We start from the raw sequence: 27,329 nt of genomic DNA, 5'->3' as shown, positions 1-27,329 counted from the left end.
TATGACAGTTTTGAAGATAACTTTATAGCAGTTAAGGAAAATTTCTGTTAGAAAAGTAATCTATTTTATTTTTTGTGCTAAAGATAGGTGGTTTTAAAGCTACCATTTATTATTGTCAGTAATATAATAATAACAACCTTGCCTTACAAGTACAGAGTTAACCTATTCATTACCCTCTCCTATTAGTGACCAAGAATATAAATGAGAAAAGATCAGCCAAATCATCTGAAATGTCTCCAGTGCCTGTGAGGTCCACTGGCCAAACAGCTAAAGCCCACTTGCATCAGCCCCACAGAGTAAGCCAGGTGCTTCAGGTGCCAGCTGTTAATTTGCACCCCATCAGGAAGAAGGGACAAACAAGAGACCCTGCAATGAGTGAGTATTTACAATCAATAGTACCTTAATTTAATTGAAATTTTCAGGGGATTTGGAATGAAAAATATAGATTAGGAAATTAGCTATTTTGGGTTGTGTAATATAATCACGTCATGAATCAAAAAATGTTTCATTTTGCCTATAGGTATTTAATGACAACATGCATGTTTTAAATGCTGACATTGGAATTCCTATAAGGCCAAAATCTGTTCATCAACAGACAACTTCTTAGGGCAATATATCTGGGTCCCAAGGGCTTACTGCATTCAAAGGTGTATTTAATCAAATATCTAATGTAGGTACAACCTATAAAAAGTATGAAAATGAAATTGCTTATTCTAAAAAAAGGTCACATACGTCATTTTTTTTTTTTTATGTATGACTCCTTCTGAAAACCTAGTTAGGAAATAAGAATAGGGTGTAAAGTGTATAAAGTATAGACTACATATTTGTTTTTTTTTTTCTTTAGGCCATGTAGATACTTTTATTTTTTGCTTTCAGTATGACTATTCTAGCTTCTAGATGGAAAGCCAGATTGGATGTGATTCCTATCATTGTTTATTAGACCATGCATTATACATAGTTCATATTCAGTTGAACTTTGTGAATTTAACTTGATTTCATTTGACATACAAAGCTGAATAAGAATTGCTCCCTTTGCCTCAGCACCTGTGCTCAACGGTTAGGGCACCAGCCATATGCACCAGCACTGGCAGGTTTAAGACCCACCTGGGCCCACCAAACAACAATGGGAACTACAACAAAAAGATAGCTAGGCATTGGTGGCAGGCACCTGTAGTCCCATCTACTTGGGAGGCTGAGGCATGGCACTCTATCAAGGGCAACATAGTAAGACTCTGTCTCTATAAAAAAAGAAAAGAAAAAAAGTGCTCCCTTTGCTAGATTTTCAACCTGGTGATACATTTACACAAAAAGATAGCTTCAGTATAATGTATGTATTATTATGCCAGGGGTCTATACAGAACTATTAAAGAATAAAGCAAAAGAAGCTTTCAGTTAGGCAGAGGCAAGGTGAGGCATCCAAAGAAATCTTTTTGGAAATAACACGTAAGCAGGTTAGGTTGATGAGGAAGGAGATAATTAGGCAAAAGTTTCAGAGAGGTTTCTGCAGGCTGAAGAAAGAACTTGGTATACACAAGGAATTACAAGCATTTCGCTGACTCTAGTGCAAGTGTATACAGAGTGTTGACAGACTAGAATAATCAAAGCTAATGCTTAGGGAGTACTTACTGAGTGCCAAGCCCAGTTTAAAGTGCTTTAATGTTTAATATTAATATATACTAACATTATATATTAATTTAGTCTTTATGATCCTACAAGAAAGGTAGTATTCTACAAATGAAGCAGAGTCTTAGGGACTTACATGTTAGAAGTAAGTGATGGAGTTGGGGGTTGATCCCAGAATGACTGATGTTAAAGGCCTGTACTAACCATTGTACTAAACAGCCTTCCAGGAAGAAAAGGGAAATCATAGGTGTGCTGAAATTTTACCGTGCCCTGCCAAAGGACAGTTGTGAGTGGGAAGCCATTGAATAGATTGGAACAAGGGAAGGTTATGATTCAAATTGCTTTTGAGACGGAGGACTATAGGAAGGAACAGGAAAGAGAGCCCAGATGGAAAGCTGATGTAACAGTTAAGTGGAAATTGCTCAGGGCCTAGATTGGTGGCTATGGAAATGAAGAAAGAATTTGATGAAAAATTAATGAAGTTGATAAATTTATTGATTAATGTGAAAAGGGGACAAGTTTAGCTCTGGTTTCTTACTTGAATGCTACCACTTGAGAGGCAGTATTATTTGTACCAGGTAGCTTTCTTCCCTCTTATTGACCATTATTTATATGACAAATATATATAAATGGCATTTAATGAAGGGTGGTGTGAGTATCTGTGATTTCTTCATTGTCAAAAGTCTGCTTATTGCTATGCCAGATCCTCACCAAGTTGTGCTTTCCTCGTTAAGAACAGTGTCAGTAGCTCTTTGACATTTCTTAGAAAAGATGTATGTAAAAATATCAGTATATTGAAAACATTGCTAAGTTGGACCTGCACTAAATAGGACTAACTGTTGCACAGGGATGATGATAGAACATTGCAGGAATGTTTCCAGTGGGCTCCATACTATTTTTCTATAAATTCATGATTCTTTCTGTTGTTTACTTCTCTCCTGTAGTGTGAATTTAGTGCTCTTGAAAAGGGCTGACTGGCAGCCCTGCCACCTCTTCTGTAAACCCACAGCACAGATGCAGCACAGGTAGTGACAGTGCCAACATCCCCACACTGCCCCTGCCACATGCCTCGCCCTGACTGGAGAGGCCACCTCTAGAAGGGAGGGAAGAGTTTGGATCCATGTCTCTATTAAGATTTCAAACATGGGGGTGGGGGTGGTGTACTCAGACTGGTAAATTGATTTCCCTTATACCACAAAACGAACTGTTTAACTATTTTAATCTGGTCTGTGCTGACCAGCTGAATTTGAATGAATAACCTAGAGGTGAGAATCTCTGTATGCCATTACCCAGTCATTTAGTCTCTGTTTGTCATTTACACATTTCAGTTGACCGCACTAGCCATTGTGCATCATAGCCTTAGTTATGTAGTGATTTAGGCAACTAGACATTCTAATTGTGCAGTGATATTTATTTGCATCTTTGGTTTTATTTTTAGGTACAAGTTTACCTCAGAAAGTTTTAGGAACAGCTGAAGAAGTAAGTGGTAAGAAACATACAGAAGACACTGTTTCTGTGGCATCATCCTTCCATTCCAGTCCTCCTGCATCTCCTCAAGGTTCCCCCCGTAAAGGTAAGACAAATATTTCAAGCTAGTTCTTGTTAGACTATACTTTCTAAAAGCATAACTGCTAATGATCATTTTTTAAACTTTAATATTCTGTCGTATAGAATTATTCAGTTGCTTTTTAAATACTATGCATCACGTAGCTGGGACTCCAGTACTCATGGTGCAGTCCCACCTTCTTTGACAGAGGGTAGGCACAGATAAGGATGAAGCCAGAAGTCATAGCTGTTTCGGTGTACATTCTTGATGTTGTTATCATTCAGGTTTCCTGTATTTGGACATTTTTGTGAAGTATTTACAAATAAAAATTTCTCTTAAAAAATTCTTTTTAACTACAAGATCTAGGAAAAGAAACATTTAGCTTGATGCTTTTCCCTTTTTTAGTAATAGATTTTTACCTTTTTATTAATCAGGATTTAAAATAACCTGTACCCTATGGATTTATGTTTTCCTAACCAGACTAAAGCCTTGCTTTTTTCAGCTATCCTGGGCAGTGTACGTGTAGATGCCATTTAATGTCCGTTACACACGTAGCATTATAAATAGGGTGTGTATTTTTTACCTTGGCCCCTCCACACTATGTGTATCCTTAAGGAAGAGGCTAGTTAGTCTTGGCATCTTTTTCTCAGATGTAAAAGAATTACATCTTTAAATAATCACAGCACAGGATGGCATATGATTAGAGGGAAGACAAGCTTACAGATCTAAGAAGAGAGAGAAAGTTCGATAGCTTTCTTCAGCTCCCATGTTCTGAGTTTCATCTCAGTCACAGGGCTCTTTTTTTGTCTTACTTGATAGTGACATACAGTGATGTCAGACCAGATTTTGGATTCTGATTCTGTCCCCTGCCATAGCTGTCTTACTACAGGTAACTTATTTACAGAGTCAGATTTCCTGTCTATAAGATTGGAAAAATACCAGCCAGGGCCAGGCATTGTGGTTTGTGCCTGTAGTCCCAGTGCTTTGGGAGGCTGAGGCAGGAGGATTGCTTAAGTGGAGGAGTTTGAGACTAGCCTGGGCAACGTAGCATGAGACTTTATCTCTACACAGAGTTTTTAAAAATTAGCTGGACATAGTGACATGTCCTGTTAATACTCACTACTCAGGAGATCAAGGCTATAGTGAGCTATGATCACACTGCAGTCCAGCCTGGGCAATAGAGCAAGATCATGTCTCTAAAAAAATAAATAAGCAAATAATGTTTTGAAAGAACCTTATATAAGTTTTGAATGAAATAACATAAAGCCTGATGGTAAGTATTTCGTACATTGGAATGTCTCTTCTGTTCCCCTGTGGTTACCCCAGTACACCATAGCTACATTATTCACCTGCCCTTTTCATCTTTACATAGCTGAGACTGGGTAAAATTTTCATTCAGATTTTACTAAGAAAAGCTTAATAAAAATCAAATAGTATATATTGTAGATACACTTACAAAGCACAGGTTTCTGATCCTTTTGTAGCTTATGTATGATTTGTTAGGCACACAGACCTTTTTCATCTTTTTTTGTGATTTTTTTTTGGCCGGGGCAGGGTTTGAACCCGCTACCTCCAGCATGTGGGACCTGCGCCCTACTCCTTGAGCCACAGGCACCGCCCCTTTTTACATGTCTGAATGTTCCTTTGAAAAATGCCCTTTATCAGGTGTGGGGCTGGCAGGAGTGCTTCCATTTAGACCTGGTCCATATGAACAGTGTCCATATGCTTTTAATGTTCTCAAAGGAGCACCTTTATACTCCTCACCCTCCAAGGGTTCATCCCATTATAGGCAATTCTCTATCCAGACTGCCAGTTGGGTCTGGTTTGTTGATTTATACCTGTGTGTAACTTGTGTGAAGAAGTATAAAGGACAGGAATTCCTCCATTGCTCTTATTCCCAACATAAAATCCACTCTTGCCACCGAAATAAAGAAATCTTTTCTCCATTGTGCCTTTCAGCGTTCAGCTAACAGTTGACCATCATGTTTATAGATTGGTGAGCCTCTCATAGTAATGTTTAGAATCCTTAGAAGCCTAAAAAAATTATTCTCTTCAAAACTGTTTCAAAGTGTTCTTGCATATGTTCTATCAAAAACTCAACCAAATGGCATATTTCTATTCTCGTAGACAGTTTTTTGCCAGTATCTGATTGAACAAAAATACCATTACACAAAGAGTACCTTATTAAGATCTGTTCCTAGTTTCTGTTTAGCTTTGGAATTAGTTCTTTGTTTTCTAATGATTAAGAAAATAAACCTGTCTCCATATTTTTCACAAGGAGAATTTAAATAAGTGAGAACTTTTAAAAAGCAGGAAGTTGAGAGACATTAAGCCTTATCTTCCCATGTTTAAGAAAAGCAGCCTCTGGGCGGCGCCTGTGGCTCAGTTGGTGGGGCGCCGGCCCCATATACCGAGGGTGACGGGTTCAAGCCCGGCCCCAGCCAAACTGCAACCAAAAAATAGCCGGGCGTTGTGGCGGGCACCTCTAGTCCCAGCTACTCGGGAGGCTGAGGCAGGAGAATCGCTTGGGCCCAGGAGTTGGAGGTTGCTGTGAGCTGTGTGAGGCCACGGCACTCTACCGAGGGCCATAAAGTGAGACTCTGTCTCTACAAAAAAAAAAAAGAAATTGGGCTTTATAAACACATAAAGCATCCCATGTGTATCCTGCTTGATTTTGCTAAGGTTTTTTTCCCCCCGATAGTCTTGTCACATTTTCCCTTATAATGTTAGCAGCTTGGCTTTCTTTGAATAGTATTTTGTCACCAACTTCATTTGATCGAGGTAATCTTTTTCCTGCATTGTGTCTTACAATGCAGGATGTGTTTATACTATATAGTGGATTTTCCATGCATTAAAAATGTTACTAGATTTCAATTTTTCACATATTATCAAGATGTTAGAATTTTTTAATAGTGAAATGTTATGTAAACCAGACTGTGATTAATTGGAAAGAATGAATTGACCATGTCAGGGTTTTTGCATCTCTCCCTCCAGTTGGCAGTATCATATCTGATCACAGCATCCAGCTGCATCTCTCAGGGTGTTCCTCATCCCCTCCCCGTGAGTCCAGCACCAAGATCAGTGGCCAGAGCTGCCCCGGAATAGGTGGGGTTTACTTGCAAAAGAAAATCCTTCAGATTACCAGGAGCACAGCCAAAAGAACAGACAGGACCGAGAAGGCTACTGAGGAGACTAGAGACAGGCCAGGTTGTGAGAACACAACCAGAAAAAGAATGACATCCCCGTTTAGAAGATTTAGGGAAAGAACTCTTTCAAGGGAGAGACTAGTCAACAGCAAAAAAGAGGACGCAGATCACAATCAAGCTGCAGAAAGCTGTGAGAAAGTGAAGGATGTTAGAAGCAACATCAAAGATGAGAAAGGGAGTGCCATCTTCAATTCAAATAGCCGAGGCAACAGTAACGCTTTAAACTGCTTCTATACGCGCTTCAAGTCTAAAAGGAGAAAGACACTCTGATGAAGTTCCTTATTTAATTTTAGTGTTGTTTGTTCTAAGTCATTAATGTAAATGGACTTAAATTAAGCCATTTGTCAAAGCTAAGGCAGACAACTTAGTAAAATACTATTTCTGAGCAATTTTATGCTTAGTATAATACTACAGATACTTTAGCAACAAAGTCATGTTGATCTAAAGTACCTTATTTGTACATATGTTATTTTACTAATGTATTGAGTTAGTAAACTTTATACTCTTGCTTTCTGTAGTTTTCTTTATTTCCTACTGACAGCAGCTGGGTCTATGAGTGAAGTAAGTAGAAGATGTTTCTCAGGAACCAGTGTCCACTTTAACCGTAAAAGACCCAATACCAGTGTTCACTTTTCGTAAAAGACCAGAACCTTCACCCCAGAGAATGTTATTGCTGCCTGAGTACTTCATCTATTTTATAAGCTCCGGGAGATAGGCGTGTTTAGGAGACAAGAAACTGAACTTTATTCACATACACTTTTTATATCATTCACTTTTTACATACTCTCGACCTTAGATGAAAAAGCCGATCTAACACAGCATGTTTATATTCCCATAGCATATTCATATTCCCAATATCATCTGGGAAACTTGGTAAAAAAATTCAGTTACTAGGTCCCACTCCAGATATCATAAATTTGAATTGCCAGAATTAATTTTTCAGGTGATTCTTAAATTATATTTGAGAAATACTGATCTCAGAGACATAGGGTTAAATTGCTTTTTTTTAAACAGAAGCAAATCTTATTCCATACAGTAAAAGAGCAAAGATTTTTTTTCTTTTGAGGAAGATTTCTTTTTTTTTTTTTAATTTATTTTTAATGTATTTACTGTATCCCTCTTCTTGGTCCCTCTTGAAAATTGACTAATCAGCTCATAAGCACTGACAGATGGCAGTGATTTCAAGTTCAGAGATATGTGATGGAAGTCAGGAGAGTGGCTTATCTTGGCTTACCCTGTTTCTGGCCCCATAAGCCAAGTGTAAATCACACATTTTCTAGGTCTTTTTCTTTTCAAAATAGTTAATAAAACTAATAAGGCTATTATGCACCAATGACTTCATTTAATGACTTGAGTAATAGGAATAAACTCCCAAGATTCTTAAAATAGAGCAGCTCAGATTGTTGTCTTCTTTATACATGAAGAAGCTGAGGCTGAGGCTCTGAGAATTCCAAGAACATACCCCAAACCTATAGTTCTTAACGCAATTTCTAGAGATTGATCCACAGGTCATATACCTATTGAGCCTTATTCTGTGAACAAGAAGATTCTGTTTTCTTCCTTGAGACCTATCCCTTGTTGAGATTACTAGAGCATTTTCTTTCTAAACAAAATTTTTGTTTCTTCCAGTCATCTAAATAGACTATTGTGTATATTAACCATTGTGCTGCAATTTTGTTTTTGAATCCTTCACCTACATCCCTGCCCCTTTATGCCAAAGAATATAAAAGAAAATCTCTCTAGCTCTCTTCTGTGCAGTAAGTCACAGAGCAACTTTTAACACACATAGATACCATTTTCTCATAACATTCCACACGTTTGTCAATTCAACTGTTTAATATTCTGCAAAGTTAATGAAGAAAAAAGAAAGTGGGTATAAGATTATGTTCAAATGTAAAACAATTTATTTAAGAACACTAAAACAGACCAGACACAATGGCTCATGCCTATAATCCTGCACTTTGAGAAGCTGAGGCAGGAGGATCACTTGAGATAAAGAGATCAAGGCTGCAGTGAGCTGTGACCAGGCCACTGCACCCCAGCCTGGGCAACAGAACTGAGACCCTATCTCAAAAAAAAAAAAAAAAAAAACTAAACTAAAACAATCACTCTGAGCCTGGGGCAAGACTTCTTAGGTGGCATAAACAGAATATCTGGGGTAAGTATATGTTGTTCAAAAAAGCAAATATGTAGTTCTTTACCTCGCATCCTAAATCCCATCTTCACCCCTACCTCAAGATGTTATTTTGGATTAAGGTCATGTCACAAAAATATTTATGTTAATCAAAGGAATGGAAGTAGTGTTAAAAAGAAATGGAGAAATGCTTAGACATTTACTTTTTAATGTCTATAATGTGTTTAGGGCAGCCTTTTATTAAATGCTTGTTAGCTGTGTGAGAGCCTGGGGGCAGATATACCTTTAGACTAATTTTCTCAGTAATACTAGATTTTGACTATCTTTTTGTTTTTTAATTTGGAGTTGGATTGGTATGATATTGTTAGGTAGGTGAAGGGGTATGTGGAGCAATGTGTGGAGAAAATTGGCACTCTTTTATCTACATAAATGAGAACAAAGATTACCACTACTTTGCCTTTTGTTATTTGTATGGATTTTTTTCATTCTTTCCCTGACTGCCCTACCACCTGTTCCCGTATTTCGTAGTTTGATCATTGTTCTTTTCCCGTTCAGGTTACACACTTATACCATCAGCTAAATCTGACAACTTATCTGAGTCCAGTCATAGTGAGATTTCTTCCCGGTCCAGCATCGTGAGCAATTGCTCTGTTGACTCCATGTCTGCAGCTCTACAGGATGAACGGTGTTCCTCCCAGGCTCTGGCAGTTTCTGAATCCAATGGGGCATTGGAAAAGACGGAGCACTCTTCAGGGATGGGAGACCATGGTCACCTTGGTCCTGGGTAAACATCCTTATCCGTGTACATATCACAAAATCCAAGCCAACTGACCACTGCCTTTAGTGCTACCCACCTTGAACTTGGACCCCCTGTGGGGTAGTTGCAAGGGAACCCGTAAAAGAATATGAGGGGCAAGCACATACTCACCATACTGAATATTTATTTAAATGAGTACTATTTTGAAAGATAAGTGTACGTGTGGACTTATTTTCAAAATGTTACTGAATTCAAGTAACTTTCCATCATGTATCTTTCTAATTAATAATTCAAAGTTCACCTGCTATTGATAAGGGGATGTGGTTCTTGAAATTCTGGTGGTTAGCTAGCAGTTGCTCAAAGAGATTATGTAATGGAAAGTACTACCAGTGCTGTGCATATCATTGACACATTGAGAGAGCAGGCTCGGCACTTATTTTTGGAGTGTAATTTGTGGAGTAATAATAGCTAACAAACATTAATTCTTTAATTTTTTTTATATTTCTATTTAGAATCAAGCAAAACGGAAATCATTGAGAAAGTTGATTCTACACTGCTATATATTGTTCCATCTAGTCTATTTTAATATGAAAAGTTTAAAATATAAAGTATTATATTGTAAATGTTTGTAAACTATGATTCTCTAGACCAGCAATTCTCAACTTGTGTAGGTGGCAACACAGGAACTGTATTAAAGGGCCACAGCACTAGGAAGGTTGAGAACCACTGCTGTAGACCAAAGGTCAGCAGACTTTTTCTGCAAAAGTTACACAGTAAGTGGTCAGGCACTGTGGCTCACACCTGTAATCTTAGCACTCTGGGAGGCCGAGGCAGGTCGATTGCTCTGAGCTCACAGGTTCAAGACCAGTCTGAGCAAGAGTGAGATCCCATCTCAAAAAATAGCCAGGTATTGGGACGGTCAACTGTAGTCCCAGCTACTTGAGAGGCTGAGGCAAGAGAATCGCTTGAGCCCCTCAGAGTTTAAGGTTGCTGTGCTACCGAGGGTGACAAAGTAAGACCTTGTCTCGAACAAACAAAAAACACAGTAAATACTTTAGACTTCACAAGCCATGATGTGTCTGTCACAACTACTCAGCCATTGTTAGACCAGAATAGCCACAGACAATACATGAACAAATAGATGTGGCTGTGTCCCAATAAAACTTTATAAAAACAAGTAGAGGACTGACTAGATTTGGCTTTGGGTCATACTTGGCCAACCTCTACCTTATATTAAATCAAGGATTTACAGACTTCTTTGGTGAAGGACCAGATGGTAAAGATTTTAGCATTTGCAAGCTACGTATCATCTCTGTCACAAATTCTTTGGATCTTTTTTGTTTTATTTAAACCCTTTTTAAAAATGATTCTTTACACCAGACCATACAAAAACAGGCTCTTGGCTTCATTTGGCCATGACTGTTTCTTTGGAGACCACCGTTATAAATCCCAGGATTCATTTAGTAGGTAGTTGGGAGAGTTGGTGTTTAACTTGGCACTGTACTAGGCTAATTGCAGAGGCACATTAAAAAATAATAACATGGATCCTCAAATTGGAATTCTTAACTTTGTATTCTTGGAGAACAAATGATCTAGTATTAATGTTGACCAAGAATGAAAATGTATACTTAACTTTTACTCATTTAAAACCAATTCAAGACAAATTCCTACCACGTGCAGTGGCTGTAGTGTCAGCTACTGGGGAGGCTGAAGGAAGAGGATGCCTAAAGAGTTGTAGACTTCAGTGTGCAGTGATCACACCTGTGAATAGCTACTCCAGCCTAGGCAGCATAGCGGACTGCCTGTCAAAAAATAAATAAATAGGCCGGGCATGGTTGCTTGCGCCTGAAATCTTAGCACTCTGGGAGGCCAGCACAGGTGGATCACCTGAGCTCAGGAGTTCCAGACCAGCCTGAGCCAGTGTGAGACCTCGTCTCTACTAAAAATAGAAAAAACTAACTGGGCGCTGTGGCAGGCACCTGTAGTGCCAGCTACTCAGGAGGCTGAGGCAAGAGGATCACTTGAGCCCAATTGTTTGAGGTTGCTGTGAGCTATGATGCCACTGCACTCTACCCAGGACCATAGAATGGACTCTTGTCTTAAATAAATAAATAAATAAATAGTGTGTGTATATGTATGCATCCTTTTTAATAAGAAAATTTTTGAGGAACCTTGCTAACTATTTGAGTTATTTGAGTTTTTTGTATGCGTCCATCTGAGTATTCATATCAGTGCTAATCAGGAGTTTGGTGATAATTAATGGTAGTATCTTTTTTCTTCACAGGGTTATTCAGGCATGAACACTTATGGTACATGTTCTATAGTTTCTTATAGCCAATAATAACTTGAAGCAGAGAAGAAAGTTTTCCATTAATCCTGAAAACTACTTTTAATTGTATATCATCTCCAATTCTAGGTGGGCACTCTCAAAGCCATCTCTAATTAAAGGGTTAGTTGTCTCATCTTCTACGAGCAATGAAGAGATTTCTCACGAGCATATCGTTATAGAAGCAGCTGACAGTGGTCGTGGGAGTTGGACTTCCTGTTCAAGCAGCTCTCATGACAACTTTCAAAGCCTTCCAAACCCAAAAGGCTGGGATTTTTTGAACTCTTACAGACATACCCATTTAGATGACCCTATTGCTGAAGTTGAACCCACTGACTGTGAGCCCTATTCCTTTCCGAAAGGCTGCTCTAGAACTTGTGGTCAGTGTAAAAGCAGCCTAGAGACTAATCAGTTAAGACAGAGTTGGGCCTCCTCCAGTTCTCTGTCTGACACCTACGAACCAAACTATGGAACAGTTAAACGGAAAGTGTTGGAGAGCTCCCAAATCGAGTCATCTGAAGGCTTGGACCCCAAGGATACCACTGATCCAGTGTATAAAACTGTTACTTCTAGTACGGAAAAGGGCTTGATTGGTAAGTTGTATGTTTCTGTTATATCTATGATATTAGAGGTTAAGTGGTAAAAAAATGTCCTTGTATGTCTTGGATTTTATTATTGCAAAAATTTGTTCACTCCAACCTTTCTTTGCTCCCTCCACAAACAAATTATTTCCTTAAAATTGATGGTTTCTCAAGAACAGAACCTCAAACCATTAAAATGAAAAGTCTGATGCGAAGATAATTAAAGGGACAGTGTGTCTTATTTTGCTTTTAATATCTTTTTTGGTTTCATTGAGGAATATCATTGTCTTACTATCCGGTAGTAATAAAGGGATTATTATCTCTATCACTTTATAAATTGTTCTGATAATTGTAGTGCATACATGGTAGAAATGATGAATGTGCTATACATGTTAGGTAATAAAAGTAAGGGGAAAAATGATAAAGATGTCTTAACACATTTTTTAGCATCTACCTTCCAGTGCACAACCTGAGAATCCCAGTACCTACTTGTGGATTCCATTCTAAGCTTTTTTAGTATTTTCTTTCAGTATTTAGCTATCAAATACTTCCTTTTTCTCATTTCAGCCTAAATTGTATAAATACTTAGATGGACTAGTCCCTGCTTACCTGTTTATGTAGAATGACTATACTTTGAATAAATACAGGATGGCCATAAAGTTTGTGTGCAATTTAAAATAGTGTACAATGTTAAATTGCACACAACCGTTATGGACACCCTGTATTAATCAACTCTTAATTCTAAAGAATATTCATGGTGTCATGTCTGATTACTAAAACTGTGAAAGAGAAATGTATTGATTTTATAGTTGTCAAAGTGCATTGGTTTTGTTTGTTTTTGAGACAGAATCTCATTTTGTCACCCTGGTAGAGTACTGTGGCATCTTAGCTCACAGCAACCTCAAACTCTTGGGCTCAAGCAATTCTCTTGTCTCAGCCTCCCAAGTAGCTGGAACCACAGGTGCCACCACAACACCCATCTATTTTTAGAGATGAGGTCTCACTCTGCCTCAGGATGGTCTCGAACTCATAAACTGGGATAATCAACTTGCCTCAGTCTCCCAGAGTGCTAGGATGACAGGTGTGAGCCACCTCAGAGTCCTCACTTTGTCACCTCTATAGCAGTGGTTCTCAACCTTCCTAATGCCGCGATGTATTTTCATTATTACAAAGGGGTCGCAATCCACAGGTTGAGAACCACTGCTCTATAGAGTGCCATAGCATCACAGCAACCTAAGACTCTTGAGCTCAAGTGATTCTCTTACCTCAGCCTCCCAAGTAGTTGGGACTACAGATGTCTGCCACAACACCCGCCTATTTTTAGAGATAATGTCTTGCTCTTGCTCAGTCAGGCTGGTCTTAAATTCCTGAGCTCAAGCCATCTGCCCACCTCGGCCTCCCAGAGTGCTAGGATAAACGCAGGAGCCATCTTGCCTGGCCTGCATTGGGTTTTTAGCTCATTCATTTTTTTCAAGGATTTTTTCTTGTTAAAGTCTTTTAGGTGTCCAGGTGCAATGGCTCACACCTGTAATAGTACTCAGGGAGGCCAAGGTGGGAGGATTGTTTGAACTCAGGACTTCAAAAGTAGCCTGAGGAAGAGCAAGATCCCAGCTCTACTTAACTAGAAAAATGAGCTGGGTGTGGTGAGCGCTTGTAGTCCCAGCTATTCTGGAGGCTGAGGCAGAAGGATCACTTGAGCCCAGAAGTTTGAGGTTGCTGTGAGCTATGATGAGGGCAACAGGATGGGACTCTGTTCGCCACCCCACCCCCCACCCCACCAAAAAAAAAGCCTTTTAGGTAACAACTTTAGGGACATATAAGCGGGAGTGTACGTGGATATAAAGCTCTCTTCTCTGTTTGGAAATATGGATTCTTTCTTCATTTTTGTCTTGTTGGTCCTGACAGCTCCTCCACCAGGAACCTTGCCCAGCCTGTCCTCAAATGGGAATGGAAATCCTTTCTGACCTTCATAGTACAATTATAGAAATTTCAATATGGCCAAACCTAATTCTTTAATAGGAGAATGAGTGTTATTTAATCATCTTTTAAAATACATTCTGCTTGTACATGGCAGTTTTTGTGTTTTAAAGGTCACTTGCATGATCAAGATTATTCAAAGCCATTTGCCCTGTGTGTCCTGTGGATTGGTCTTGATTTCACAGAGTTTCCTCTTTAACCTACTTCTGATGCCTTTGGTAGCTGCTGCTTAGGCTTACAAATACAGGGGAATGGATTTAAAGTCACTATTACTGGCTAGGCACGTTGGCTCCTGCCTATAATCTTAGCACTCTGGGAGGCCAAGGCGGGTAGATTGCTTGAGCTCAATCAATCCGAGACCAATCTAAGCCAGAGTGAAATCCCATGTCTCTACTAAAAATAGAAAAACTGAGGCAATAGGACTGCTTAAACCCAGGAGTTTGAGGTTGCTGTAAGCCATGGCGCCACAATACTCTACCAAGGGTGACAAAGTGAGACTCTGTCTCAATAAATAAATAAATTTGTCATTATTTTCAATGTCTACTGAAAATCAGAGAAATTTAATTTGAGGTGAATTTCCTAAAATTATGGGGGTTTTTTTTCTTTCTTCTCTACTTAATCACAGTGCAGACGTAAAAGATAAGTCTTGGAGCAATTAGTTCTTCTATACCAGGAAAGTTAAGTTGTTTACGTGTCAGAACTGAGAACTTAGTTTGCCCATGAATACCAAAAACCAGTGCTTCATGTCTCAGGAACAGGGTAAAACAGCCCTGTCATCATTTCTATGAACACCCTGACAGTTAATAGAGAATGGATGTTTAGGGTGAACTCTTAATGTTCCTAACTCGGCCATCTTCAAGGTGAGCCTTACTTCGGGAGCTGTCGGTCCTCTTCTTTGACGTGGGAGCTCAGCCGCTGAAGGAAGCTGTTACAGTGCCACCTCCTCCAACTCTCTAAATTACGTTCAAAGTTTATAGAGCTGAACACATTTTATGTATTGTAAAAACCAGTTTAAATACTGTTTAAACCTGTTTTTGATGTTTTTAATATGTTTTAAAACATTAAACATGTTCTTTAAAATGTTTAATCTGTCATTCAAATATATTCATTTTATCTGTTTTTAAGTTCTGTTTTTTCATTCTAATAAGTTTCAGTGTTTTTTTCATTTCTTATATTTTTCATTAACATTTCCATTGTTTATTTTTTATGCCAGTGTACTGTGTCACCTCACCCAAGAAGGACGATAGGTATAGGGAGCCACCTCCCACTCCTCCAGGATACATGGGGATTTCTTTAGCGGACCTAAAGGAAGGCTCCCACCCGCACCTAAAACCTCCAGATTATAGTGTGGCGGTGCAGAGGTCAAGGATGATGCATGACAGCCTCTCTAGACTGCCACCAGCTTCTCTCAGTAGCAGCCCTGAGGCCTGTGTTCCATCGAAGATTGTAACTCAGCCTCAGAGGCGTAATTTGCATCCATCCCCTTCTAAACTAGCAGATGTGACTGATGCAGATAGCGAAGCAGATGGTATGTCAACAAACAACCTTCCTGGCTCTTAAATGAATTGATGAACACATTAAATGGTCTTTACTCTGGTATTTTATGCTAATAATGGTTTCTTTAAATGCCTTAAAAGTCTCTGTTAAAAAACAAATAAGAATCCTAAATATGATGGTGTGTTTTGTGGGGGGCGGGGTTGATGAAAAGAGCAAGCTGCTTGTTTCTTTGTGCCCAGTACCCTTCTGGCTCAAATAGAGTATTCTTAATTTTTATAAAACAAGGGCTTAGTCTAAATGTATAATTTTGAGAGGAAGCATTCAACATCATTGGAATTACATTTTACATTAATGCATGGAAACTTGAAACTGTTTTTCAAATGCCAATTATCTGAAATGATACTGTTGATATAGTTCCTCTTATTAGCAAAATTCTTGACTTTGTACCTGTGCCAATAGTTTGAAAAATGGTTTGCTTTATTAAAAGTAATGAACTTATGGCTCAGCACCTGTGGCTCAAGTGGCTAAGGCACCAGCCACATACACCTGAGCTGGCAGGTTCGAATCCAGGCCGGCCCGCCAAACAACGAAGACGGCTGCAACCAAAAAATAGCCGGGCGTTGTGGCGGGCACCTGTATTCTCAGGTACTTGGGAGGCAGAGGGAAGAAAATCACTTGAGCCCAGGAGTTGGAGGTTGCTGTGAGATGTGATGCCATGGCACTCTACCCAGGGCGACAGCTTGAGACTGTGTCAAAAAAATAAAATAAAAGTAATGAACTTAATAATATGAAGCCAGTAGACAATCTAATACATGCCCACATAAGAGAAAAATTCAATCGAAGGTGGGGGGGAGAGGAAAGAGGGGGAGAAGGGAGATTGGTGTGCTCCCACTTAATAGGTACACCTCTTGAGTGTGGGACACAACTACAAGAGACTCTATCTAACAAATGCAAACATTGTATAACCCAGTTGTTTGTACTCTCACATTAACCTGAAATTAAAGAAAAAAAAGTAAATGAATTTTTATCCTTTGCAATAGAATAAGAAAGTGATTAAAAACTATTTATGAAATTCCAATGTATTTTCATCCTTCATTGTGATCAGAAATCATAAATGTCATTACAATAAGATCTAGACCTTGATGGAAAGTTTGAGAGGATTTCTTTGTTGAAATTGGCTGATTTTCTAGACAGATAAGAAGTTATTAGTTGATCTTCACTAATATGCTGATTTGCCAGTTAATTTTTTTTTTTATTATTTTTAGAAAATGAACAAGTTTCAGCTGTGTAGCTTGTGGATGACCCATTTGAAGACTGTGGAAAGTCATGGAGATGTGGGCAGAACCACCTCATGATTCTGCAGGCCATTGCCAAGAACAGCTCCCTGCTGCTGCTGACCAGAGGTTTTGTTCCTGTGCTCTCAGCAGTGAGACAGACCTGAGTCATGCCTCCTTCTGTTTAATTCCCACGGACAAGCAGTTCCTCAGCTGTGGATGCCGTTCCCTATCTCAGTCTCCACAGTGCACACCAGACCTGCCCAGGGACCACAGTTACAGAAAAAGTTTTCTTTTAACAATTTATTTTAAAGATAATGTATTATTATTTTCAAACCATAGCTTGGGCTAAAGGACAAATTCAAAATGTCTTCCAGTGCCAAGGATACCCATATGTGTTTGAAAAGTAACTTATTATTTGAAGTGTTGTGGTTTTGTTTGTATTTGAGAGCTCTTGTTAGCTGATATTTATATTTGAGATCACAAAACTGGTCTGAACAAACAGAAGTCATCTTTGCAGAGACGCCATGCTCAGTCTATACAGAGATAAAACTTGATCTGTAGCACCAGTGCAATGTAAGGTCTCAGTCTGAGTGGAAACCTCAGCCCTTTGTAGTTGAGGTTTTAGAGACTTGCTGGTGGTGGTGTAGGTGTAGGGAGGGCAGTAAGCTGCCACAGGATTTCTTGTCCTTTGGGAAAGAGGTGGGGGTAGAAATGGAGGAGTTGGAACCCTGATTTCCAAAGAATGAAATTTTGATGTTAAATGATGTGTACAAATTCTGAAGTGATAGTTATGTTGCATTGTAACTAAAGGTATAAATTCAATGGAGAATGGGTTCTAGAGACTTCTACACTATAGAAACCCAAAACTAAAATTTCTCACAACTCAAGTGTGGAGTTCTTTGTATAAAGAAGTGTAATCATAGGTGTTGTAATCATGAAGATGAATTTTATTCTGTGTCATACCAACCCCACATCTCAGAGCACCAGGTGGTATTCAATCTTGATAAACCCTCAGCTACCTGCAGCAAAATTTTGTGGGAGAAAGAGGAACTAGAATTAATTGAAATGATTATCTCTTGGTTCTCAGTTTAGTCCTTAAGAGGACATACCTTCCCGTCCTCTTGGGCATGGCCCTCTTAATTTAAGTAACTAAAATTTCAGTGAGGTTTTACTAGATGAGGTAGATTTTTCTATATATTAAGTTTAAATATTTTCATTTGTTTTTTAGTGTAAAGGCAAATGAGATTTTAATAAACTTCTGTGATTACCAAATAAAGAAAAAGCCAAAGCTGTTAATGTGCACTACCCAGATCAACTCAGAGCCAGACAGGGGGACTTCTGAGAGGTGGTCCTTACATGTCCATATACACTGAGTGGGTTTGTGACTTCTTTTGCAGGCATTTGTTCCCTTCTTCATTCTTCCCTTTCCCTGCCTGTCTGTCCCACTCATTTTGAAATCATAAATCAGTTTCAAGTAGTAAATGGTAGTAGTTCATTTTTCCCATCAAAATGATTGTCTCTTCATTTTAGGAAAAATAGTATGTCTAAAAAATTGCCCTGGGGAAAAAAGATTTGTCTAAAACTTAAGCCTTAGAAATCAACCCCAGGTGTGTGAGATGAAGCTAGGTGGCTTCCGTAGCTTTCTTGGTCCTTTGAAATGGAAAGTAACCAGAACCAAAAATCCTAGTTTGAAAGTTACTTGCTAAAGTGGTTTGGCTTATAAACGGTAGTACAGAGTCTTTCCTTCACTGTTTTAAGTAAGTTTGTTTTTATGTCCACAATAAAACAAAGATGTTTGCTATAACCACCTTTTTATCAAGTTTGGGTTGGGTATCTGTTCTCACCATTTCATATTCATTGCTCCAGAAAAATGTGCTGTTTTTTGTCTTATAACAAAAAAGTCTGCAAGCCAGCTGTCCAGGGCTGATAGTAACTCCACAGTGCTGTCTTTCAAACCCAATGGGAGCCTTACCTGTCTTTGTTCTTAATAGCGCAAAAACTGTGACTAAACCTTGCAGAGAGCTGAAACCTGTGGTTTTGGATTTGCACCTTGTGCGCCTTTGTTTCATCTTGCTTTAACTGTGAGTGTTTAGATCAGCCGATCACATTGATCAGGAACTAAAGCCACATGCTTTGTGGTTTGATATGTATGTATCCCCTGAAAATCATGAGTTTTTGATTTTTATATTTTAATTTAGGGTACATGCCTGCTTTCTCTTAGTTTGTAAGGTGACTAGAACAAGAGAAGCCTTAACCTTAACCTGTGTTTGCTCCAATTCCAAATCCCCATTTGTTTGGTTTTGTTTTTATAAATTTATAATTTTAATGAAATGGCGAGTGTCCTCTATCCCCACCACAACTCTTAAATCTGCTAAGATTATTGAAGTAGTAAATCCTCAGTGCAGACTTTTGCCAAATAGTAAGTATAAGCAAAATCTCTTCATAATAAAAGATTTGGAAAATTAGTGAATTCAATACATGCTTCCATAAAATTAGCTTGAGACTCTGTATCAAAAAAAAAAAAAGTTTACTATAATTAGTAGATCTCATTTATTCAAAATGATGACTTTCAGTATGATCTTTGAGAAGTCACTAATGAATCTCATGAGGGTGATAAGTCACATCATTGTCATTTCTATCACCTCAAGACTCTCTCCCAGGTTTAAAATGTGACTATAATCTTGGAGATTTCTAAGAACAAGCCTAATTTTTATAAAGTATTCTTCCCTTCGGGCGGCACCTGTGGCTCAGAGGGTAGGGCGCCGGTCCCATATGCCGGAGGTGGCGGGTTCAAACCCAGCCCCGGCCAAAAAAAAAAAAGTATTCTTCCCTTCTACATAAAAGGGAGGAGAAAATAATTTCCTAGTATACTTAAAACAATGTTTGTTACTCTAAGTTTCTAAAAAATGTGAAGTTAAGGTTTATGTATTATTTTAGCAAAACCTAAAAGGCTAGAAAAAGGGAATAAATCTTCAGAAAAGTTTCATAGTACATTTTCAAATTTAAACTTGAACCCAGTTCATCTTCATCTTTGTTTGTGCATTTTTTAGGTCTCTTTTCATTTTTGATATACAAAATGCAGTTGATCTTTTAAAACTGAAACATGTAAGCTTATCAGCAAAAGACAAAAGCAAAACTGCACAGTTATAATAATCAAATAGCAATTATACTGCACAATTCATTGATTGTAAGGTATTCTGTAACAAGCAATGTTTGTCTCCTATTTTTTGATACCTCTTAAACTTACGTCTTTTAGAAAGACAGTGCCTCTGTATGCTTTTTGTATTTTTACTAAATGTAAATATTTGTTATATTTTTGGTTAAAAGGATATAAAAGTACCATTTATTATTACCATATCTCCTAATACATTGGTGGACTCAATAAAGAGTGTACATTAACCTTCTCTGCACTTCATTGATGTTTGAATGAAGATAGAATAATGCTTCAAAAGATAGAATAATAATACCCAGCGATTTAAGAATGCCAGTTTGGAATATATGTTGGTGTGAAAGCCTCATTTTTTTTTAAGTATTCAGAGAAACTAGAATGATACAATGATCGACCCTACAGAATGTGTGGAACACCTAGCCATTGTTTAGGTTAAAAGGATTGTATTTGATTGCAAACCAAATAACAGACTTAAACCCCACTGGACTTGGGGGGTTTTCTTACAACAAAAAAGTCCGCAAGCCAGCTGTCCAGGGCTGATAATAACTCCACAATGCTGTCAAGGACATTTACATCTCAGAGCATCACCTCAATATTTCAGGAAGGAAGGAAGGAGAAGAGCAGGCTTAGGGGAAAAGACGCAAATGTGTGTCCCTTTTTATTAGTAACCAATAGCTTTTCCAAAGGCTCCGCTTGCACATTTCTGTTTACATCCCATTAGTCAGAACTGTGTTCTATGACAGTAGCTACAAGAGAATCCTGGAAATGCTCTATTTGATGTAAACAATTGATTTTTCTAGCAAAATTAGGATTTTTTTTCAGTGAAGAAGGAAAGAGTAGTTATTGAATGGACAGCTAGCTGGGTCTGCCACAGCATTCACCTTGCCCACTCCTTTGGGCCCTTTGTGTAAATAAGTAGAGCTTCTGTAAGTTGACCCCCCCAGGGTACTGAAGCAAACTGATCAACATACAGAGGTGGGCAACAGTAGGCTTACTGCACTGATGAGTACATGTGGTGCGTGTCTGCTGTATGGAATTAGGCCAACTTGAGGAGGTGGTCTCCTGTCGTCTCCTTGTAGCAAGGTGGTCAGCTGTGAGGTTCTACTGCATAGCCTCTGCTCTTATGGGATCAGATCCCAGGAGCTGGCAAAGAAGAAGGAAATTCTGCTTGAGCTCCCTTTTGTAACATCTCCCAGTGTTCTGTCTGTACTTGGTGAATATTGCTCCCATGATAACTTAGTCTTCTACCTTCTCTCACGGTTTTCCCAGGCCATTCCTTCCCCTGACCAGCTCTCCAGTCTCAGTAGCTCATTTTTTTAAGCAATAGGATAGAGTTTATTGATAGGAAGAAAGGTTGATAAACATGATAAGAAGGGGGACAGAACCTCCAGCAGCAGAGAGGAGGAATCCAAATAGGAAGCCCCCTACACTCGTTCATTTTTCAATTTAGGAAATACATTAAACACAAATGTAGTAGGTTGAATAACAAATGAAAATTTCAAATCCTAATCCCTGGAACTTACAAATATTACTTTATTTGGGAAAAGGATCTTTGCAGATATAATTAAACATTTTGAGGTGAATTCACTTTAGACTAAGTAAGATCTAAATTTCATCAAGGGTCTTTATAAGAAAGGCAAAGAAGGATAAGATACACGCAGAGCAGAAGGCAATGTGAAGACAGCAGAGAGACATGTAGCCATGAGTTTTGTGTGGCTACATAACTGACAGCTACCAGGGACTGGATAAAAAAAAGATTCTCTCCTGGAGCCTCCAGGGGAAATGGTGCCCTGCAGCACCTTGAGTTTGGATTTCTGTTCTCCAGAACTGCGAGATAATTTGTTTGAATTTGTCACAGTAGCTCTACAAACAAATGCAACAAATTCAAGTTAGTATATTTATCTTATCTTGGGGACCCCAGTCCCTACAGGTAAGGAATGTGGTATTCCAAAAACTTACCTCAGGAACCCTCCACCCCAGAAAGCATTTAGTAAACTTAAGGGAGGACCTGGCTATCCCGGAAACCTCTACAGCTTGTCAGCCTCATACTTTTCTCATTTCAGATATCCTATTGAGTGTGTATCTTATTATGGTTTTACTGGTATCTTATTATGCTTTTAATTTTAATGTGAATAATGACTACTAGGGCTAAGCATCTTTTCAAATACTGGCCATTAGACGTCTCTTCATGAAGTGTTGAGGTCATATGTTTACTATTTTTTGCTACAATATCGAAATACAATGATTTTTATAATCTGTATCTAGCTACCTCGTTCAATTCACGTATTAATGCTAACAGTTTATGGATTTGGGGGGAATTTTTTGCATGCTCACATTCTTTTTGTAATAACTTTATTTACAGTCATTTTGCAATTTATTTATTTTCTTGCCTTATTGCACTGGGCAGAATATCCAGTACAGTGTTGAATGGAAGTTGTCAGAATGGGATTCCTTTATTCCTCATCTCAGAAAAGCATTTAAATGTCACCAATGAGCATAGTGATCGCTATAGATTTTTGTGGTATTTATGAGTTGAAGGAAGTGCCCTTTTATTTATAGTTTGCTAAGAGGATGTATGATGCTGAATTTTTTCAAATACTTATCTTGAATCTTTTGAAATGATCAAATTTTCTTGTATGTGTTAGTCTGGTGAAGTTAATTGATAGATTTTATGGTGTTAACTTCTTCCTATCTACCCCGCTTCCCCAAGCGCTTACCTTGCACTTTTCTAATAGAAACCCTGCCATGTTATGTTATTGTTTCTATATATCTGCATACTTTTTTGCAGTGTTTTATTTACGATTTCTGCATCTGTGTTTATGAAAGAAATGGTCTCTAATTTTCCACCCTGTCACAGTTTTGTATTAATGTTAAAATATTTTCCTGGAAGGAACTGGAAATTGTTTCTTCTTTGTTCCCTGAAAGAGTTTATGAAAATTGAGCCTTAGCCACCTGGACTCTACCTCTTGTCTCTTCTATTCTGGAAAACTCTGGGGCTCTGGCCTAGGCTTCCCCTCTTTTGCACTATGGCCTAGAAATTTTCTCCAGGCAGTAAACTGGAGCAGTGGTAGGGCTTGCCTCTTTACGTTTCTTGTTCTCTCAACAATTAGTGTTTTTAGATTAGCCAGGAGGGTAGAGCAGCAGATATTTCATCTTGGCCAGAAGCCCACATCCCTAAGTAGAATTTTAGGCTGGGTACAGTGGCTCACACCTGTCATCTTAGCACTCGGGGACGCCGAGGCCGGTGGATTGCTTGAGTGCAGGAATTCAAGACTGGCCTAAGGGAGAGCCAGACCCAGTCTCTAAAAAGTAGCCAGGCATTGTGGTGGGTGCCTGTAGTCCCAGCTACTTGGGAGGCTGAGGCAAGAGGATTGCTTGAGCCCAAGAGTTTGAGGTTGCTGTGAACTATGACACCATGGTACTCTCCTGAGGGTGACAAAGTGATACTCTGTCTTAAAATAAAAAGCAAAAACAAAACAAGCACACAAAGAGAATTTTAGTACAGCCATCTCAATAAATGATAGAAGCAAAACCTCTCCCCATCATAAGGATATAAGACATTAGAACAACACCATTAATAAACTTAATCTAATGGGCCTATATAGAACACTGTACCAACAACTACAAAAAACACATTATTTTCATGTAAAATTGGCTTATAAAGCCATAAACTATCAATAAATATAGAGAAGGTTCTCTGCGGCAGAACTGAAGAACAGATAAATTTGGAAGAAATTACCTCTAACAGTGAGAAGTAGAAATTATTTTGAATTGAACGAAAATATGAATATTTAAATCTCTTGGATGTAATTAAAACCATACTGAAAGGGTACAGATGTTAGAAAGGAAAAAAGGCCAAACTTAAGCATTCTCAAGATATCAGAATAACAGCAAATTAAATCCAAATTATTGGAGGTAATAATTACTAGCAGAAATCAATGAAATATATAACTTGCAAAGGAAGATTAAAGCAATAAATTGGTTGTATGAAAAGACAAAAAACTGATTAATTTTTGGTGTGGATTATCAAGTAAAAAAAAAAATGGCAGAACTAACCAACGTCAGAAATGAAAAGAATCCTAATTGCAAAGTCCTTGAAGAGATAAGATACTCTGAATAACTGAAATGTAGATGAAATAAACAGATTCATAGAAAAAAAAAAACACACTTTATCAAAACCATAATGAGAAGGGAAATTTAGTAGTCCAGTAACTTTGAAAGAAACTAAATCTGTAATTTAAAAGCTTTTTCACAAAGAAAATTCCAGGCCTGGATGGCTTTACCGGTAAGTTATACCAAACACTAACAGAAGAAATAACACTAAAATTACACAACAGAATCTCAGGAGTAGTAAGAATTTCTTAAATAAGATATAAGTAAACACTAACTCTAGAAGAAATGGTTGCTATATTAAGAAAATGGTAACCAGGTGAGGGTCTGATGATTTTATAAGTGTCTTACTTGGTGCTCCTTTGAAAGAGAAAACAAAACAAATGCCTAGGAGTCCTTTCTGGGCTCCCAAGGCTCTCAGGCCCTCAGTAGCATTTATCTTTCTAAAGCTACTGAACCCATAACTAAATGAGCTGTAAAAGGTCTAATGAACTCTAGAGCTTTGATTTATAGTAAATCTTTTACAATGTAAAGACATCGTCTTTACTTTTCTGCTAATATCACCTTTTAGTGAGAAGAAAATGAACTTTTTGTTTTTTTGAGACAGAGTCTCACTCTGTAACCAAGTATAGTGCAGTGACTCACCGCAGCCTCAGACTCTGGGCTCCAGGGATCCTACCACCTCAGCCTCATGAGTAGCTCTGACTACAGGCACCCACCATGCCCGGCTGGGTTTTTTGTTTTTTTTTTACCTTTTGTGCAAATGGGGGGTCTCACTCTTGCTCTTGAACTCCTGAGCTCAAGCAATCCTCCAGCCTCAACCTTCCAGAGTGCTAGGATTAGAGGTGCAGCCACCACACCCAGATGAAAATAAACTTTCTTCAATACCAGAATTCCCATTCTTTGAGCACTTATTCATAAGGTTCCAGATCAAATACTGGTGTCTTCTTACTTGAGGTATAACTTTTTTTTTCTCAAGTTAAGTTCAAAAGTTTAAAAATTAACATTCAGGATTGCAGGATCAAACCAGAGGTCTAGGTTAAGGTTTCTCCATAACTTCTTTCCAAAAAGGTTGTATTAGTTTGCAGCCCCACCAGCAGTGTAAAAGTGTTCCTTTCTCTCCACATCCGCGCCAGCAATCTATGGCAATCTATGTAAACATTGTGAGTTAAATATAACTCACATGGCAGTTCACATGTTAAACCTAGAAATAGCAAGTAAAATGTTTCCTGAAACTGCCTGACAATGTTGCAATCAATAGATAAAGCACTGCTGGACAAACCTTTTGGTGATAAGCGGCCTATAGACATTTTCTTTTCTTGTATGCATTTGATCTCTTTTCTTTGCAATAGTTCAATATTCTGGAAATAAATATGCTAAATAAAAGTCAAATAATAAGGTGACTCTGTGGTAAAAAAAAAATTAACATTCAGAAGGGGCTGCTTGATTTACACTAAAATCATATTAAAATATCCGGGGTGTAACTTTTTTATCTTAGTAAACACAAAGATATCTTTCTGTCTAGGCATCAAAGGCAGGACAGACAGAAAACAAAAATAAAGATGATGCATATTGACAGGATGAAGCTGGGGAGGGGCCATAAAGAGCCCAGAGGTTGCGTGTGTCTGGGAGAAAGCACTGAACACCAACGACCCTCCTACTCTGGGAAACATCATAAAAACAAGAAAGTACCAAAATATAAAAAGTTGGATTAAGATGAGTCATTTAATTGTTTCAATTCTCTTACTAGATCATTCTGGATGGAGGCAATAGACATAAGGTAAAATTGCAAATACTTTCTTTCCAATCTGCTAATTCTGTACTTTAAGCAGAGGGCACAGAATTTCCTTGTTGTCTTGTCTATACCAATTTTACAGATTTTTGCATTTTCACAAGATTTAGCAATTTCCATACTGTCTCTGACAATCTTTAGTAAGATTTGTCTTACTTTTTTTGTGGTTACCTTTCAACATCTTACATGTCTTTTTTTTTTTTGTAGAGACAGAGTCTCACTTTATGGCCCTCGGTAGAGTGCCGTGGCCTCACACAGCTCACAGCAACCTCCAACTCCTGGGCTTAAGCGATTCTCTTGCCTCAGCCTCCCGAGTAGCTGGGACTACAGGCGCCCGCCACAACGCCCGGCTATTTTTTTGTTGTTGTTGCAGTTTGGCCGGGGCCGGGTTTGAACCCGCCACCCTCGGCATATGGGGCTGGCGCCCTGCTCACTGAGCCACAGGCGCCGCCCATCTTACATGTCTTTTTAAAACATGAGCTCAGAATAGAGCTCTGATACACCTAATCAGTTTCTTTACCTTCTTCATAATTGGGATGTCTCACTGAATTGTCAGTTTATTTTGCAAAGAATTGCATTTTAGACCAATTTCCTTTTAGTCTTTCGACATAAGGACAAAAGTTATCAAAACTTGTAAAAATACTTTCTCCTAATATTTTTCCTAATGCCCTTTCTAGTTTTTAGAATGTTGTGTAGCAAGTCTCATGACACAGTTAAACCTAATTGACCAAAGCACAGGTCGACTGCCATCAAGTGTCTAAGGACACCTGTGTGTCTGCTGAGTACACAGACATAAAGATCTGTCATAAATCAGGGTTTAGCTATGGCACTGACACTTTGGACCAAATCCGTCTGTTGTGGGGACTGTCCTGTTTAGCAACATCACCAGTTTCTATCCCTCAGATCCTTCCCCCTTCCTCAGTGTGACAACCAAAAATGTCTTGTGACATTGACGGATGTTCCCTGGGGAGCAAAATCACCACCCACAAGAACCACTAGCCCAAACTATTTAAAACTATTTTAAAAGCAAACACTAATCTCCCCAAACTTTGTCATAATGGAAATATGGAAATACTCTGATAAGTTATACGATATTAAGCACTTGAAATGTGGCTAGTATGTGGAATAGAATTCCTAATTTTAGGGAGGCAGAGCATGATGGCAGACAGGATGGACATGTAGCCCACCTCTCCCAAGTCATCAGGTGAGAGGAAGAGGGGTCTGGACCCTTTCCCCATGTGGATTATTGGTGTGGACAGACAGCTGGAGGCGCGCAGCGAATTGGCAGATTGCTATATGTGAGGTGTAATTTAAAATCACGGACTCTGTTGCTG

General features: G+C 38.5%; 1 protein-coding gene across 9 annotated transcripts in view; it reads left to right on the top strand.

The window, feature by feature from the left end:
• The window catches only part of RAPGEF6 (Rap guanine nucleotide exchange factor 6), a 200,548-nt gene extending 180,229 nt beyond the window's left edge, over nt 1-20,319 (top strand). For 7 of the 9 annotated variants that reach the window (XM_053566296.1, XM_053566294.1, XM_053566295.1 and 4 more), the window contains 6 exons: nt 187-375; nt 3,062-3,196; nt 9,065-9,293; nt 11,683-12,185; nt 15,364-15,678; nt 16,913-20,319. In XM_053566296.1, the coding sequence (XP_053422271.1) occupies nt 187-375; nt 3,062-3,196; nt 9,065-9,293; nt 11,683-12,185; nt 15,364-15,678; nt 16,913-16,938 (1,397 nt within the window). In that variant the 3' untranslated portion in view covers nt 16,939-20,319. Of the gene's footprint in view, nt 1-186; nt 376-3,061; nt 3,197-6,163; nt 6,646-9,064; nt 9,294-11,682; nt 12,186-15,363; nt 15,679-16,912 lie in introns of those variants that run through there. The other 2 variants (XM_053566300.1, XM_053566303.1) reach the window with 2 other exon arrangements.
• Nucleotides 20,320-27,329: the final 7,010 nt, after the last annotated feature.

Source organism: Nycticebus coucang, chromosome 17, assembly GCF_027406575.1.
Source record: "Nycticebus coucang isolate mNycCou1 chromosome 17, mNycCou1.pri, whole genome shotgun sequence".
NCBI classification, from domain to species: domain Eukaryota; kingdom Metazoa; phylum Chordata; class Mammalia; order Primates; family Lorisidae; genus Nycticebus; species Nycticebus coucang.
Note: the sequence above shows the minus strand (reverse complement) of the source record. Positions and strands in the feature narration are given on the sequence as shown.